At 39.4% G+C, this 19,450-nt stretch overlaps 1 protein-coding gene across 1 annotated transcript in view; it reads left to right on the top strand.

Moving 5' to 3' along the window:
* The window catches only part of PTPRQ (protein tyrosine phosphatase receptor type Q), a 1,724,016-nt gene that overhangs the window by 1,102,957 nt on the left and 601,609 nt on the right, over positions 1 to 19,450 (top strand). The window contains exons 40-42 of the mRNA XM_085652983.1: positions 6,861 to 7,029; positions 10,707 to 10,985; positions 17,011 to 17,304. Of these exons, the coding sequence (XP_085509109.1) occupies positions 6,861 to 7,029; positions 10,707 to 10,985; positions 17,011 to 17,304 (742 nt within the window). The remainder of the gene's footprint in view (positions 1 to 6,860; positions 7,030 to 10,706; positions 10,986 to 17,010; positions 17,305 to 19,450) is intronic.

The following is a 19,450-nucleotide window of genomic DNA, read 5'->3' as shown; positions in this document are numbered from 1 at the left end:
TATTTCACAGAAAAGATGTCTAATTGTGAATTATTTCCTGTAATTCAGAGTGCTAAATGTATTTACATGATATTTAGCTTTCATTAGCAAATACAAATTTTAAATGTGTGGTTAACACAGCTTTTTTACTTTCTTTCACTGCTGGTGCAAACCCCTTTCACAATTCCAGTGTTGCTCGTAGACAATTAACCAGAAAAGGTTTTTCCTTTAGCTACAGCCCTTAGAAAACTACCCTTTCATATGAAAGTGCACCATTGAAATCTGACTTTGAGACCTTTGTTTGGCCTAATCCTCTTTTTAATTCCTCGCTGGTCAGACACATCATTGTAAGGCCATTGCCCAAAAATGGGTGCAGATTCATGACTGGGATGAGCACTTTTTAAGATATTATTGCCCTCAGTGGTATGTGCCCGTGGCTCCCACTGAAGGATGGACATCACATTAGCTTTACTGTTGTACAATGAAACCATCTGTACGGATTGTTACTCAGGTCTTGGTGGTGAGAAAGCTTTTATTTTTTAACATTGATTTACCATCACTATCTTGGACTATCCTGGTAGGGGTAAATTAAGATTCTTACCAGAAAAATAAAATCCCCTCCCTGCCAGGAAATGCATTTAACTTTCTGTTAATATTCATGCATCTCCCATCAGGAAGGTAAACTAATTTTAGCATCATATTAGGAAACCCATAAGCATTGTTTGTGTTTAATGCCTCCCAGTTGTGGTTTCAAGGCAGTTCCCACACCTGGGCTATAAGTTTGGAATGCATTGAAACACAATAACTCTTTAGCTCATGCAATATCCTTGGCCTGAAGCATCGGGTCATACATTCTATACATGTTGGAGGCACACACATGCATGGACAGACCACAGTGCCATTTCTTGCTTATTCATGCCACTCAACCATATGCTTCACCCTATCAGAACACCCATATTATATCTTGGACACAGCACAAACTGACTCCTGTCTCTTAAACCAAGGTCTTGACAGTACCTCATGTGCACTTATACAGATCCCGATCTCTGTCTCTAGCAATTTAATTAACCACTGATGCTCTAAATCTATTGGTGTTGAAAAGGGGCCAGACCATGTTGTGCAAGATCCACTAATGTCTGGTATACCCAGAGCTAGTGCCACACAAAACAGTTTGTAAATGAGCACAATCAGTCTTATCAATAGATTATAGAAAAGCCTCCAAACAGTCCTAACTAAAGCTCATGCAAAAATTCCAAATCAGCCATTCTCCAAGCACACACTAATCAATTTCAAGCTAGAACCACCAGTGCTCTGAATACAGAACTATTCTCTATTGCCATACAACTCTCTAATCCATCATACATTACAAGTACTCTTTAAACTTCCTAGCAGATCTGCAGTGATTTTGCAGATCATTTTATGATTAGCATAATTAGGTTAACATATGTTAAGCTAACCATCCCTGGATTTTATGGTCTTGGTGCAAAATAATAATTCACCCTACTTCACCTTTTCCCTTTGGAAACTAGAATAGTGCATGGTTATATGTTCTGCAAGGGTTCAGGCTTCCCTTTGATCTACTACTGGAAATTTACTGACAAAAGTACTCCAGGTTTAATCATCCTTCTATAAGTGTAACTTCAGGTTGTAGTCATCCCTTCAACCTCAAAGAAAATTATTATGACCCCTTTATTAATGCCCACAGAGGAACATGGAATGATGTAAAAAAAAATTACCTTTCCCTCTTCACCTCTCAGTGGCAAAGATTGCAGAAAAGTGAACCAGAAGTGTATGCAGTATGTTTAAATGAATTAGATTGTGGTACCTGCTTTAGATTTTATTTATTTTGAAAGTTTTATATAGCGCGAACATGACCACCGAGGGTATCAGAGCGCTTTACAGATTATGCAACAAACGGGTAAAGAAAAAACCCCCCAAAAAACATATAGATGGATTTCATCTTGTTCAGTGCTTTTGTTGGGTAGTTAAAGACAGCCATAATTGGAGTGCAGTGGCCTCCTAACACCCATGATCCCTAGTACTGATGGGTAGGCAAGTTCAGACTCTATGAATAGAATCTTTGTGGGGTATGAATGGATCAATTTGAATAAATATTCTCTTTGGATAGGTTTCTTTTTGTGTGATGCTGATCATATGTAAGTTGTGGGGGTCAATATAAAGTTGGAAATGGCATGGGAATAGTTCTGGAAACCTTGAATCAGCATTGTGTGGGGGATATGATGGTGTTGCCATCAGTGCTATCGTAGAGGTGAGTGTCTAAGATTGGACAGGCACCTATCATTGGTTATAACTATCACTCTACCTTTTGTGTCGATGTAGCTTATTATTGTTTTTCTATGTGTTAAACGTATCAGTTGTAGCATCTCTTATTCTTTTTTGTACCTCATTATTTTTCTCTATCTGTTAAAGGTGCCAGTTGTATCTTCTCTGATTCTTCCTTGTGTGTCTTATAATTTTTTATACTGAGCAACAAATCTATTTGGTGGAGATTTGTGGTCAGAGGAGGCCAATGCACAACAATATGTTTTTTAGGTTAAGAGTGGGCTACTCTTAATCTAGTTCTATTGTAATTTGCTAAATTGGGGTAGGGATAGATTTCACAATTTGGGGGCTATTGTGCAATTAAGTATTTTTTTTACTATGTATGTTTTATCTTATACAATATATTTACATTGCATGCTTAAACATTTTTTGAAGAGCAATATCCATTGGTTCATTGTTATGTTAAAAAGTACATCATCACAAGAGTCATGGTACAAATGGTATGACAACTGATACCGGGTTCCTATAATACTTATTTCATCTAGGCCTTTTTGAAGCCAGTCTGCCGATCCTTCTCAAAGATGTGAAAGATTCTTTCCTTTCTCACTGGAACTCTTGCCTTGCTTTGGGGCAGTGTGTGGCTTTTCTATGTTTCTCATTAATGGTGACATCAGGGCATTGAAGTTTCATGCTATTGCCATTGGAAAAGCCATGCATATGATGCATGGTTGGATGTTTTTAGTTTTAGAAAGAATACAAATGTTGTCCTGAGTTGTTGGAAAATGGTTCTCTCTGAAGGGTCACCCCAAACCTTTTGCCTTCCTCCTCCTTCTTTTTGTTGGCTTCAGTACTATGGGCACTTTATCACTGCTGACCAGTGATAAAGTGCATGTGCTCTCTCACCTAAAAATGGTATAATTGGTTGACACCTGTTTGGCAAATGTGATTTATTTGTAAGTCCCTTGTAAAGTGGTATACCACATACCCAGGGCCTGTACTTCAAATGTTACTAGTGGAGCGGCAGCAATGATTGTGCCACCAACAGAAGTAGCTTTTCAAACCTATCTCAGGCCTGCCACTGCAGGGCCTGCGTTCGTAGTTTACTGCCACATTAACTCAGCATTTAAAACTACTTGCCAAGCCTTAAAACCCCCCCTTTGCAACGTATAGATCACCCCTAAGGTAGGCCCTAGGTAGCCCTCTGGGCAGGGTGCTGTGGAGGTAAAAGGTAGGACATGTACCTTTACTGTGTGGCATGTCCTCTGTGTATAACATAGTTACCTATAGGGGTTTCTTTCTTTCTTACTTCCCTTCTTTCTTGCCTTCCTCTTTACTTTTTACTTGTCTTCCTCCTTCATTTTATCTTGCTTTCCTTCTTTTTTCCTGTCTTTCTGTTTTTTCTCTCTTTTTACTTTCATTTCTTTCTTTCTTCGCTTCTTTCTTTAATCTCGTTTTTCTTTCCTTCCTTCTTTATTGCCTCTTTTCTTCTTTCTCACCTTCCTCTTTTCTTCTTTTTTTCTTTCTTTTTTCTCTTTCTTTCTTTCTTTCTTTTTCTTTCTTTCTTTCTTTCTTTCTTTCTTTCTTTCTTTCTTTTCTTCCCTCTCTCTTTTGTTCCTTCTTTCTTTCTTTACTTTCCTTCTTGTTTTCCTTCTTGCTTTCCTTTCTTTTTATTTCCTATTTTTTTTTCATTCTTTTCTTTCTTTCTTTCTTTCTTTCTTTCTTTCTTTCTTTCTTTCTTTCTTTCTTTCATTCTTTTCTTTTTTTCTTTCTTTCATTCTTTTCTTTTTTTCTTTCTTTCATTCTTTGTTTATTTGTTTGTTTGTTTCTTTAATCTTTTCTTTCTTTCTTAAAGGCAAGCGTCTGGTAACCAATGCCAGACCAACTTGCTTTTATTTAAGTCTGTGTTAGCTGTGTTGATTTTACTAAATTATATGTATGACATTGTTCCCTATATGGGTTTTCAGCCAGGCTTTTGTCAATTAGTCTGTGATCTGTCATTCCCTTTTTTATTCCACCCACTACAGCATGAATCAAGTGGCAATGTGCCAGCCCAGTTCTGCCATTGGCTGACTTTACTATGAGTTACAGCCTGCTGTCCTTTCACCAAGAGCACATCAACACACACAAAGTAATTCCCTTCAGTGCCAGGGAAACAATGGCAATGTGGGGTATTTTGAGACCAAAAGGCGTTTTTGTCATTAGCTGATGTTTTTAGGTCTCGCACCTAGTGTTGCAGTGCTCAACACTGCTCGCGCAGCGTGAGACCTCTTGTACGGGGCTCTGACAGCTGACCACACGCTTGTGCGTGTGGTCAGGCTTTCGCCGGCTGCCATTGGCTTTAGCGTGTTTCTTTTACAAAAATAAGGCACGCAATTGGGCAAAGTCGGGTGCATGTCCCGCCTTTGCTCCACCCATTCCCATCGGTGTCTATTACGCGCATCAGTGCAGCACAGACGACAGGCTCCCTCGCCCCCGCTCCTCTGTGGTGCGTGTGCACCACTGGTTTAATGCACTTCGACCACTGGTTCTTACAAAAGAGCCGCCCGCTTGTATATCACCTCTTCTTCTGAAAACACAGTGCTTAACAACATTTAGTTTTAAGACTTTTCTGGCCAGAGATATTTGACGGGGCTTGCAGGAGAGCATGTGCAAATAACATGCCCGTGTTGCCCCATTTCATATTACGAGATTTCGCTGTGATTCAGGTTCATCATCTGCTATTAAATCCGGCGCACTACAGTGGGGCCCACCGGTGCGTCAGGCATCGCCCCTTTAAGAATGCACAGCTGCCTGTGCAGAGATTGGCGAGGAAGCTGCAGCGGGGAGCATCGGAGCCAGCACTAAGTGGCTGAATTGGCGGGGGGCTCCAAGCATAGGCGCGAGGATCACGGCCACCGACAAGGGGGGCGTACCCTAAGGTTGATAGGCTAACCTCATCTCAGTAATCCAGCATCCCGCAACCTCAAGCCTGGAGGGGGTAGGGAGGTCCAGACTGGGACTTAAACACCTGTCCTTCACTTCCATCATATGTGGCCTGCAAACACGGGCTCTGCGCATGAGCACCATGATGCGTGTGATACGTTTCCACTGGCTGCAGCCGTTCATCATAAAATAACATTGCATGCATGTAGTCCGTCATGAGTTATGTCTTGGTGTTTAGTATGCAAGGAGCGCTTGTGGAGTGACACTACTCTAACAGGGAGCATGCTGTACACCCCTGTCTAGCATATTGGTTATGACAGCGACATGCAGACATGAGTACTATTACTGGGGACGCGTGCACGTCTTCTCCCAAAAATGAAATAGAAATATTGACTATCACCTTTAGTGCATGCATTGTCACACTCGCAGGTTGCTATCGATTTATTTGTTTTGTAAAAACAAGAAAAAAGTAAAGGCAGTGCACCCATAGTTACTATCCCAAACAGTGCATGCATAACTGTTATTGCAGGCAGGAACGTGCATGTCTGCTCGCACAGGAAGTGCATGTAATTCTGGTAGCACAAGCAGTGCGTGGTCCAATATCACAGGCAGTGCATGTTTATTTACTAGTACAGGCCTGTAGATATCTTCTGTCACTAGCAGTGCATTCAATCTTGCAGTCTATGGCCATTATCACAAGCAGTATGTGTATCTACTTTTACAGGCTGAACATAGCAACTATCAAAGGAACTACATGCATATCTGTTGATACAGGCAATTCTTGTTCTGAAGCTCTCACCACCATATTTAGTTCTGGTACCTCTCATCCATCTATCTATCTATCTATCTATCTATCTATCTATCTATCTATCTATCTATCTATCTATCTATCTATCTATCTATCTATCTATCTATCTATCTATCTATCTATCTATCTATCTATCTATCTATCTATCTATCTATCTATCTATCTATCTATCTATCTATCTATCTATCTATCTATCTATCTATCTATCGTCTGTCTGTCTGTCTATCTGTCTAATATTTCTTGGTTTGACCGTCCCACCACCACTCTTTCCGTTGTTGCTCCCTTCACTTATTTCTGTATTTCTTACCCCTCTTCCCCCAAATTCCAGATGGATGTTTCCTTACACATATTTTTGGCCTTGCCTCATTTCTATCCTTCCTTCTCTCTCTCGCTCTACTCTTTTTACTGCAGCTGTCTCACTACAATTTCGTTTTCGAGCCTCTTCTCAACTCCCATTCGTTCTCTATCATCCCTGCACAATGCTTTTTTCTGTATCCCCTCTGCCTCGTCACTAATGCCTTCTATTCTCTCTTCTCCCTCTCTCTTCGCCAGTGTTTCAGCTAATTTTTAGGTCAAGCCTGTAGCAGCGCCCATGAAAAAATGCAATACAATAGCTATTTTCCAATGACATTATGAGCAAAATTTGGCGGGATTAAAACTCATTCGCCTTTCTTTCTTCAAATGAAGGCATATTTTATCGAATAGAAATGAAAAGACAATATGAAGCTGTGCTGTTGGAATTGAATGTTTCTTTTAATGTTCTTCCTTTGAAGTAATATCCGCATCCCCCGTGTTTTATTTATGATATGCTTAATCTCTTTCAAATGATTTGTGTATGGTTGAAACAAAACCCCTCTTTTTGTTCTAGAACTTCACAAATGATGATATCGGCATTGAAATTGAAAATGTGAGTTTGTCTGCTATTTTAGACAACCTAGCTACATTTAGTTCCTACAAACTTTGGATTACATCAAGCACGTCTATGGGAGATGGAAACCAGACTAGTGATGCAATTTATGTGTATACTGATCAAGACAGTAAGTAAAAACATATTGGTTTCATTCAGCTTTGGATACATTGTGTTAATTTTAATAGAGACAGTCAAATGGGCAAAAATGTTTAGTTGTACTTTAAAAACCATTGAGGATGACCAAACTGCCAGAAATGATAGTAGCAAAATACTTCCATGTGTTGGAAATATTTGTTTTAATCTCAGATGGCATACAGTAGCGGCCAGTGCGTGGATTGAGTGGAGAGGCGGGGGTAACTAGGAGTTGGCTGGAGGGCAGACGGCCAGAAAATATATATTTTTTGTAAACGCTGGCCTGCCTCAACACGCCCTTCTCTTTTCCAGGCACAGGCTCCCAGAGTAGACTGCGGGGAATCCTGACGCTGCTTTCATGCTGCTAAAAGCAGCATCAGTATTGGCCTGAGCACCGATGGATGATTTGCGCTCCCAGTTAGATTGCTCTCTCCACCCTGTAATGCAGCTCAGATTGGAGCGAGCTTCAGTGTGCATGACGGTTTGGCTGGCCTGAAATGGCCGGCCAAACCGCCATGCGCACTGAATACCAGTACAAAACACTCCTCCACCAGCTTGTCATCACCCTGACCCCACACCCAAGCCTCGGCTCCGAGAGAAATAATAAAATGATAATAAACGAGGGTTTATAATCGTTTTATTTTTCATTTTAAGAGATGCTGGCATTTGGGGCGATGCTCCTCCGCCATAGCTGAGGAGCCGCCGCTGCCAGAATATGAAACCATAGCTCCTTCTAAGCATCAATAGATAAAAGGGCAATGATGAAGTGGCAGGGCATAGAAAACATCCTGCTGAATTGTACAGAACGAATCTGTTTGGAAGATTTATTTAAGGGATTTTAACTTCTATCCTAGCAACCGAGTAAAAGTAAACATCATATTAGCTCGGTGCAAGAAAACAACGGCGTTTATTTAAGGAGCAATGTGCCCAACTCAATTGTGCTTATATACAGAAAAAGAGTGGTATAAAGGAATTAATACATACATTATTTTTTAAAAGAGCACATTTAATTACTCTCTCTCTAGTTTATCAATCTAGCTAGAGTATATCAAAGCATTTTTAGCAGTCTACATAAATAATGGCATCTAGTCAAGAGGAAAAATAACACTACATATATACATACGAATATTTTTTGTACATACACAAAGAAATAACATAACACAAAACAACTCATACACATACACTAACCCCAAGAGTACTTTCCACTAGTGTCCTCCCATTAATTCAGGAAGGACCACTAGGAAGTAGTGCAAACAGTACACTGAAAATCTTTCCGTTAGTGTAGACCTTCTCAGAGTACTGTCGTGCCGTGTCCAATCATTATTTTATATCTGCGACTCCTCCTTCCGAAAATGTCTACGCAATTGCGTGTCGGCCTTAATCTTTCCTTGGCCTCCTCAGGACAGGGTTAATACATGACTGTACCCACAGCCTCGAACGGTGGTCCTCCTGCCACACAAACAATGAACGCGGCCAAATCCAAGGTGCCTCGGTGCTGTAATACGAGCACCTTCCTTGCCCGGTAAATGGGCTTTCCTTATAGACACACCCCTGCATCAGAATAAATATCTTTTCTTCCCCGTCTGGCTTGTCAATGATTTCAAAACTTTCTGGGGTCCTGCACAATGCTCGGTACTGCAACAATTGCCAACCGTCGTTTGTAGGCTACTGCGGTCTTGACTAGATGCCATTATTTATGTAGACTGCTAAAAATGCTTTGATATACTCTAGCTAGATTGATAAACTAGAGAGAGAGTAATTAAATGTGCTCTTTTAAAAAATAAAGTATGTATTAATTCCTTTATACCACTCTTTTTCTGTATATAACTACGTCCCATACCCAGGTATATAAAGGGTCAATTGGGTATAACCCTGTTGTTTGCTTGCAACTCAATTGTGAAGCATTTTGCTGGCTCACGAATCCCGATTAAATGCTTCCGGACCTATAAGTGGGGAGAGGACTAAATCCCAAACTTATTTCATGAGCTCACACTTAATGGACAGCCGCGCTTGAGTAGTGGATACACACCTGCTATGCATCTGCATCTATCAGCCCAGTGGGTGAAAGATGCGACCTTGCTGGAGTTAGAATGCTACCACCCTCATCCACCTGGCCATGGGAAAAATGTTCTCTACACTATTTAAAGGGCTGTGCTTGTAAATGAAAAGAACCACATTTCAAATAATAATTTAGAGATACCATTGCATTCAGCTATTAAATGCTGACGGTTTACATGAACAGTGGAGTTTGGGGATCTACAATACTGATGGGGCATGTTCCTGCAAGGGTCCAGCCACAATGAGGGTCCTGTAACTCTCTGAGAATGAGTGAGGAAGATGTCCTCACCTGCCAGAGATACAGGCCCACCTCGCCGCACAGTACACATTTTGCGTTGGGATATTAATGTGTGTTGTATACAAAATACACACCCAAAGCACATTTAGAAAATTAGCAAAATTATTGTGTAGATTCACAAATGCGTAAATCTTTTTACCTAAGTGCAAGTGGAAAAATGGTTATGTCAGCAGTTAAAAATATAATATATAAGGTTTGCCAGAAGTTGCAGGTTGTGACTTTTCATTGTTGTCCCTTTCTATCTAATCCAAATAACAAACTCACATATCCACAGCTCAAATTAATTTCATATGTCCCCTTACTAATTCACTACTATTCCTCTTTGGGTTCTGGAGTAGCATACTACTCCCTGAAAAAGCAATTTGACACTTTATCAGGGGTAGTAAGTGCTATATAAATGCAATTACAATTAAAATTTGAAAACCTATTTCAGACATAATCTCTAACTGTTTACAAACATATGGTCAATCAGATCTGAGTGCAACAAATTAATACTGAGGGATTGCCTGCCAACGTGTCAGTTTACATACATACGGGTGTAACTGTGTACATGCCTAGCTAAAAGAATACTGTCTGGTAGAGGATTTTGTCATCTTAATTTGTGTCTGGCTTGAATTTCATATGATCCCATGATGAGTAACACACGATACTCTAGCCATCCATGATTCGGGTTGGGTAGATTCCTTAAAACAGGATTCCAGCCCTCTAAACTAATTTCGCCATTCTGACCTACATTTTATTAGTTAAGATAGTCAAATAATAATTGTCTCTCGACATTAAAGGGTTATGCTGTATAGCTGTTTTCTATAAATGTCCCATGTGCTCAGAACCCTTTTTATAACATTAAGTGAGAAATGATGTAAAATGTATCATTTTGTTTGTCCTGCTCTTAATAGTTATTACAAATTAGAATCCAGCATGTGAAAAAAGTACTAATCATGCACTAATCTCCGGCATAAAAGACCAATTTTAGCTTGTACATCATTTTATGTTTTTCACTGTCCAATGTGAATTAACAGAAGGGTGGTTAGACATTTATAAAATGTAAAGAAGAGTATTATTATTTCCACACCGAGAAGTGTCGGCTTTCTTATGATGCTTTGCAAAATGTTTCTTCTTAAATATTGTTTATAATATTGCATTGAATTAAATAACTGGTTCCATAATAAAGGAAATAAAAGTCATGCCAATGATTGGTTTAAAAAAAAGCACATACCAGATTAAATATTGGTAAACATTAATGGCTTTCTGCACTACAGCTGAGACTGTAATATTCTGTGTAGCTCATGTTTTCAGATTTTTTCTTGCTGTTGTAGTTCCTGGAGATTCTGTTCGAAACCTGACTGTCCTGTCCAGAACATCTCAAAGCCTTCTTCTGTTTTGGCTGCCTCCTCTGAAGCCTAATGGTCACTTGACCAGCTATGAACTCACACTCAATGACAATCAGACTTTCCAGATTCTTCCTGGACTATCTTTCACTTCCTTTAATCTCACTGGTCTTAAATCCTTTTCAAAGTATCAGATAAGGATATTTCCCTTTACCGTCAAGGGTAGAGGACCTGAGATACTCTCCACTATCGACACAGAAGAATCCAGTAAGTATCTATTGACTTTCTAATCTTCTATTGTACTTACTTCTATTTTTATACTACTTTTACAAGACTTTTTGGAAATGTTTTTCTCATAGAGAGGCTATGAATTATAATTCTGTTTGCAAAAGTTAAATGTAACTGTGCATATATTTTTCTATTACAATATTGAGTCCACTATTAATGGAAATTCTATTTGAAGTGGGCAGGATTTAATGACAAAAATCAGTAAATGAAGTAATAGGAGCATTTTATATATTTTATACACTTTATAAATATTGCCGCATTACAGAATTTAAAAGATTACTCTGACAAAGCACTCTCTATTGTTGAGTGATGACTTCACCATTTGTTCGCTTATTTGGCGTTTCAGTTGAAGGGCATTTTTGGTAAGCAAATTCCAGCAGCTGGATCTTTCTTCACATTAACAAAAGGTGTGCAAAGGCTTTGCACATGCCTTTGTACCCTAGTCCTAGTCTAGCAACTAGGGGTCTGATGAACACTTTTGCGATTTCTAACCGTGCAATTGATTAAAATGAAAGGGTTTGCAACAGATAAAGTGTTTTGAGACGTACAACGTCTTTCTGACCAATTCATAATTAGGAGGAAGCCTGAATTGGTTGTTCCATCTTCATTATGAAATCTAATGTCACGAAGTGATGTTTTGCTGCAACAGCTGTGGTTACAAATCATTGAACAGATGCCCACGACTGTCTGGGACAGTTTCATCTTTGTGAATCAAGTCGTGTACCTCTGGTGTGGAGCAGACAGTCGCTTCACCAGAAATCTTTTCAAATGGGAACTTTTTTAAGTGGTAGCTGTATCTTTAGGAGAAATGCACTGGTTTAGAACAATATAATATCTTAGGAATTTGAGAATAGGGGTGGAGGTTTTCTGTCCCTTTCAGTCTGCCATCCCTGCATTTGTAGGCAATCACAGAGGGTCACCAATAGCGACTTGCCTAATTAATATTCAGTAGGCAGGTTGTTTTGCAATGCTCAGTGAAAGATCCTTTTGCAATGCAACCCATTAATACATAGGTCACATCACAAAATGACAGTAAAGTCACAAAACGTTGGTGCACGTGTTGCACCAACTATTGTAAATGATCCATATCTACCAAAATTCTGTACATTTCTGCTATCTCCCAGCCCTGGTGCACTGTGTGCAGCCTAACGTTAGTGCAATGCTATACAAGACTCCATGTGCAAAGAGCTCACACTGTATGATCAAGCTCTTCCCTTCCTGACCATAAGTGAACATTCACCCAGCACTGTATCCTTACATCAAACCTCTATCCCCTTTGTGATGTAACTCAAACCTATCATTTTGCAAAATCCAGAATCTATTCAAGATACACACATGGTCAGATGTATTGGCTTTGTTAGCATTTCTTTAATATGGTTGTATATATGTCTAATTTCCGACTCTCTTTGCTGTTATTATGAAAAAGAGGTTCCCTCTGCTATCTTACAGCTCACTTTTGATAAATGTTTATGATATACACATATCAACAGTTCTATTCTACCAAGAAAGACACTTCTGTTTTACCAATGAAGGCTCGACATGCAGGATCAGTGGGGGCAAAGTGGATTCAGAAACATCACTGTAAAGAATTCCACCAGAGTCATTTACTTGGTCTTTTCAAAGTATTAGTTTTTTTCCAGTAAATATAATTATCATTATATCATCATAAATAACTTTATTTCAGCATAGCAGTAAAGGACAGAATAAATAACACACCATCCATATAGACAGTACCCCGCTATTAACAAGTAGTCATATCAAACGGCTTGGTTGAGTCCATATCAGGCAACAAACACTATTCACTTAGAGCACAATCCATTGCAGATAATATTCCCTATGAAATATAGTTAAAAATCTTGATAAAAACTATGCACAATCAGTTAAGACCTTGAAAAAACGTTGGTATTATTAGCAGCAATGGTGGCCTCCTTTTTGGCCACATCAGGCCCAGGAATTTGGCAGTATCACAAACGTACAGCGATGAAGTGTCCATGTGTAAAATTCTTTAAGTTACAAGGTAGCTAGCAGTGCCTAACAGCCTACAGACTGGTGCAAGCCAAGCAGAACGGAACCTAACATACAAAGGGCAAACAAATAACACATGCAGAATGGTCTCTTTTTGTAGTTCACAGGGCTGGCAGTCCACCATGTCACTACTCTTCCATTTCACAGTGAACGCATTTACAAGGAGCATGCCCACTCCAGATTGATGGTAGAGCTTTCTATCGAGAAGGACAGTTATCAGATCCAATACTGCTCATACCTGTGGGCAAACTTAAAATGTAAAAATTCACTGGTAAATGAGGCATTCCTGACTCTCTCCTCTTCTTTCTACAGGACATAGGCCTAGTAATATTTTTTCATTACATCTTTTTTATTGAGTTTTTTCTGTCTCTGGGTGCAGGCCAAGCTCACCAAGGCCAATCACCTTCAATAACTGTTTTACAGAGATCAACGAAGGTACTCTGTATGATTTGTCCAACCTAATCAATTCAGCCAATGCTGCTGCATAATATGCTAGCTCTGGGTTACCCAAATCCTGCACCAGTATAATAAAAGATGCAGCTGAGCCTTCAGGGTTATCTTTTTAAAACCCAAATACATAAGTAGGGGCAACAGTGGGATACTCACTGGGAGCACAGCCAGTTCTCTAGAAAATGTGTACTAAGATATTGACAACCCCCATTGTGTCTCCACACCTCCACAGCTCAGCCTCATGCAATGCAGCCCCCAAAGCTTTAGCTTCTTAGAATCTCAAGGCAGGTGAAATTGGCCTTGTGTAATTAGCATGCAGTTCTTTTAAAATTACTCCCGCTCTTTGTTTATGTTTAAGCGTAGCCACATCAATCTGTGGACCCCAGGATAAGTTAGATTTAATTTTAATCCCTAGGTATGAAAAGGAGTCGACCCGTTTCAAAAAATCACTACCTAGGGCTAACTTTCCCTTAAATCTTTTACGGTTATTAAAGGTCATGAATTTAGTCTTATTGACATTAATCTGCAAGCCTCGCTCCACGCAGAAGTCGCTAAAGCTAGCCAGAAGTTTTTGGAGTCCACAAGATGTTTTTGAAATTGGCAGTGTCATCCTCAAACAACAGCAACAGTACTTTACAATTTGCCAAAGTCGGAGCATCAGCCCTGACTTTTAAAAGATGATGTGCCAGTCAATTCACATATTTAGGAGCCAGGACACAAGCCTGACGGACACCCTTCAGTACTGCAATGTTTTCAGTAATTTGTCCCTGGGTGCCCCATCGTACCCTGGCAAAGTTATTTTTGTGTAATCTGACAAGCAGAGATAGTATGTCAGAGGGGACACCCATTTCTCCTAAAGTCGCCCAGAGCTTGTCTCGTGGTGTAAGGTCAAAAGACGATTTTAGATCGACAAAGATGACATAAATGTCACCCCTGCCAATCAAGAAGTCTTCAAATAAATCGTAGCAAAATGAAAAACCTGGTCGATCATTGAGGTCTTAGGTCTGAACCCTTCCTGCTCATTACATCATTACTATCCACCTAGTGTATAATCTTGATCAGGACCATACGGCAAAAATCCTTCTTTAGGCAGTCAATTAAACTAATTGGCCTGTAATTAGCAGGCAAGCTCTTGTACCCTTTTTTAAAAATCGAGACCACCTCCACACACTGTCATGATGTTGGAATAGGGGCTCCCATAGCTATCTCATTCGATATGACCAATATATATTGGGTACACACATTTGTAATTTGTATCATGCAGGAAAACATCTACAGGCACGCTATCAGGGCCAGCCGCTCTCCCAGAAGAAAAGGTTGCTAGCGAGTTTAGGACATCCTGCATACAGAAAGGTGGAGCCATAAAATTAACTATAGGAGGTACCAATAATGCCTTATTCAGAAGTGGGGCCTCTTCCTGGTATAAAGCTGCAAAATGGATAAACCATTCCTCTGGAGGAACAAAATTCTGAGGCTCCATCCCAGGACTGTGCTCTCCTCTAGCCATTAGTCTCCAAAATAGGGAATAATTTTTTGATGCACATGACTCCAATAAGTCCACCCAACTTGCATCGTCCCAGTCTGTTTTAGCTTTAGCCAACACCTGCTTATACGATTTCCTAGAGGAGGTTATCGCACAGGGAATATTTGTTTTAATTGCCTTAGCCAATGATCTCCTTGCCTTTCTGCAGTTATATAACATTATAGTTGTGATGTGCCTAACGAAAAGGGTATCAATCATCAGCCAAATATGTTCACAGCACATAAATTGCCTAAAGAAACAATATGCGAGTCAAGTCAATAGATCATAATCAAAGATCCAAATCATAACTGAGCAAAAAAGTGCTCCACAAGCCAAGACCAAAGTGAGCTGAGGGCGGGATGTACAAACTTTTTTAGGGTCACAAATGGCTCTTTTCACAGAATCAGGCCCTTTGTAATGCGAACGAGCTTTTTACAGTGTAGAGAAGCCAAATTGTGATTTGGTAACTTGTTACCAAATTGCAATTTGCATTTGCTATCAAATACCAATTCGGTATTTGGAAGGGTCGTCCCTTTCAAATACCAAATCAGAATGGTATGAATTAATATTCTGCAACCAAATTCTGGTTGCAAAGCAGTAATACTTTACCATCAGTTTAAAACTGGTGGTAACCAATTTGCAAAGGGTAAGGGGCCCCTTGTGAACTCCTTCCCCTTTGAGAATGTTAAAAAATGAAATTGGAAAGTTTCATTTTTTTGTTTTAAATGCATCTCATTTTACTTTAAGGAAAACAGGCTGCATTAAAAAAAAGATTGATTTAAAGAAAGGCAATCACATATACATCCCTGTGATGGTTGTGATTCCTAATGGGTAGCAAATAGTGATCTACATCATTAATATGCATGAGGTAGATCTATTTGCAACCCACTAGGAATCACTAATGAAACTCAAAAGAGTTTTATATATGAGGAATACCGATTTCCTAATTGCGATTTGGAGAGAATCACTATTAGGCATTCGGTATTTCTAATGTTTGTACTCCTGGCGCTCTGTGAGCTCAAATGTGCTTCCCTAAAACTGTGCCTTCTTGCCAGTACATTCCAGTGGGGAACACCTCATGTACACAGAACTAAGTACAAATGTGATACATATGATGCTAAACATTCTCTGAGAAACAGGAACCAAAATGTTAACTGAAAATAAAAGCATTTTATATTGCTTTCCATTCAGACACTTGTATCTTTAAAATATAAATACACTACACTATGATTTTCTCTGAGGGAATTCATTACATTCATTACAAGAAGGATAATATCAACTTCGTGGTATATTTCAATAATTTATTTTCTTTGCGCAATATTTTCTTGCACTTACTTCAGGTTGGAAGAAAGCATTGCATAAATAATACAAATATGAGAACATTTGTACTTCTGTCAAAACGTGCTACATAATTTGTCCTATCAATGTTACATCTGTTAGTCACAGAAAAATATAATGGGCCAGCAAACCAGGCAGTTTTAACTAATTCATTGTAATTTTCTATTTTTACAGAGAATGAATCGCATGCACATTTATTTGTTGTGCGTGCTTAAGGCCTATTTTGTTAGCAACTTGATATATACATTTCTAATTTGTTAATTAGTTTTTTTCACTTATAACCGCAAGTGAACAGAATTGAAGAGTTGACCATCAATGATAGCATCTCCCCGTAGCTTTTTCCCTTTAATGTCTCTAAAGTTGCATTTCATTTTTGAACTCAACAAATATACAGTGAAAACAAATTAACTGTTTTGCATTCAAAAGAAAAGTGGAAAATAATTATTTCTTGTATTGAATGTTTTTGAAATGACACACAAATACATTTCTTATTTGTGAAATAGAGGTGTATGGTGTGGTTTCAAGATTATTTTCAAACTACAAGTAAAGCTATGCATAAAGATTCTTTACATGTATAGTTGGTATATATTTGTTTACAGGTCACATAATTTTCCCGAATGTGTAACTAAATTATGCAGTGTCAATATTTCTACTTTTTATGTGCTTTAGTTCCGGATGGACCTGTTCAGAACCTTAATTATCAAAATGTGTCTTCTACTGCTGTAAATGTGAGCTGGCGTCCACCCTCCGAGCCCAATGGCATTGTCTTCTACAGAGTCTCTCTGAATTTAAGGACATCTCAGGTTGGCCCTGAACTGCTAAGACTTGTCACTCATGAAAACAGCAAATTAATTGATGGACTGAAAAAATATACTGCATATACCTTGAATATTACTCCTGGCACAAAGAAGGGGTACGCTGAAAGTCACACTCTGCAGTTACACTTTCAAACCGAGGAAGATGGTATGTTTTGTCTTTTTTATCTTTATTGTTGATTGAATTTAAGAAACAACATGTTCTCTGCTTGGAATTTTCAGCTTTATCTAATTATTCAAGTTCTTGATTCGTTTACACATGTGTAGCAACTGACCAAAAGAAAAAGTACATTACTAATCTACAGTGCCTAATCAAGCACCATATGTATTATAAATAAATTTGGACACCAAGTAGGTCACTTAAACGTTGGCATATAAGCTGCCAAATCATACCGGTGTTCAGGCGAAGCTGACAACAACCTACCCTACTAGTTCAGAATTTTCAGTGACTTTGGTCTCTCATTTTATCTGAAAGTGCTCTCACTGCCACACCAGAAACACTTTCTGTGAAACTTTAATATTTCATGGCTGCCCACTCTACATTGTCTTTGTAGAGAAATGTTTTTCACGAGTAGCAAGTTTTTTCCCTGCAATATTCCACACCCTCCTCACTCCAATTAAGATGCAAAATCTCTAGTTGAAGTAACTTGCAAATGTCTGAGCAATTTCTCAATACTGGTGATAAACTCAAAACAATCATTTGATGATACTTAAGCATATGTAGTTCCAAAAAGTAACTGAAACAATGGTTCCTAGCCCACAAGTATCATGATCTTTGACTTCCTCTGTAGCCCACCGTTCCTTTGCATAATAAGTAATGCTTTATCTGCAATCTGCTTTCCTTTTCTTTCTCCTTCTATCCCTATGGTATTTTTATTGTTATAAATCTGTAGAAGTATCTCACATTGAAAAGAGTGGTAGACATTAAACAGAAAACTCCTGAGCTGTTACACTAGAGGATTTTGTTGCTGTTTGGAAGGACTATTTTGACTGAGAAGAGGGACCGCTGACCCAGGCAGCATTTTGGCAGATAAGATAAACTGGTTTTTCTGGGCAATAAATACATTAATGAGCTGAAGGAATGATTGACTTTGTAAAGTTATAGAGAGAATATTCATATAAAAAGTACTGCAGTACCTCAGTAAATATAAAATAGTTGATAAAACAAGTCAAAGCAGTAGCCCATCAAAAATGCAGCCACCTGAAAGGTCATTGAGGAACAGAAAAGATATGGTAAGATCCTGGCGATCAAGGGTCACTATGACTAAGGGGATAATTATGAGTTTGGCAGTCCAATGGACCACCAAACCCTCAGTAGTGGTGTGGCTACTGTCGCACCGTCCATCTGACCGCCATATTATGAGTTTGGCGGTAGGACTGCGATAGGACCATTGTTACCACCTGAAATCCATGATCCCTCTGCAGTCTTGCAGTGGTCTGAGGCTGAAATTTGCTGGCAGAGCCGCTGTGACATGGCTAAGTATATTACGACTTTCCTCGCTGCCACAGTTTTTATGGCGGTGAGCCTGTCATGAAAAGAGTGCGCCTGTGTGGGAACTAATGGGGCCGTATAAGGCCCCCTGTTGCCTCTGGGCCCTGAGATGCATGCAGGTGGGCACATGGTGTACCCCTGTCTGTATGCTCCCCTGGGTCCTGCATGACATGGACTTCACAGTCCATACCGTGCAAGAACTTGCTTTGGAGCTCCCATTATGGTGTCTTTCTAAGTCTCAGATATGAGCCTTTGAAAGGCACTGCTGTGGGACCGCCAAAGCACCACCTACCAGACCAGGATTAAACTCTTAATCTGGCGGGTAGTGAGTGGATGGCTTTGGCCTTCTCGCAGTGGGGGACTGGCATGGTGGCCTGCTGCGAGACCACCAAAGCGTAATCATGCCCTAAGAGTTCCATATTTGGCTTAAAGGACCTTTTCACTAAGTAAATTAGGATATACTCAGTTAATTGAAGGAATGTTTTAGAACCTTTTTCTCTATTATATATATTGGAAAGGAATGTGTCCAGTGCCCCTAGACTCATTATTGAGGCTTGTAGGTCAGCATTGTGTTGTCCAGTCACATCTCCCAAACTGCAGATGTCATCTTTGTGAACCTGCGGTCTGCACTTTCCAAATGAGCTACATCAGTCTACGTGAGTATAGTCCAGAGTCTATGAGATAAGATCCTCAGGTTGGTCATTCTCTGGAATATATTTTTTCTTATTTGGCAAACACAAAGTAAAGCAGTGCAGTGAAAAACAGGAAAAAAACAAAGTTGACCCCAAGACCCGGGAGAAAA

The sequence above is a fragment of the Triturus cristatus genome, chromosome 4_1 (genome assembly GCF_964204655.1).
Source record: "Triturus cristatus chromosome 4_1, aTriCri1.1, whole genome shotgun sequence".
NCBI lineage: Eukaryota > Metazoa > Chordata > Amphibia > Caudata > Salamandridae > Triturus > Triturus cristatus.
The sequence above is the reverse complement of the archived record's forward strand: the minus strand, read 5'-3'. Positions and strand labels throughout refer to the sequence as shown.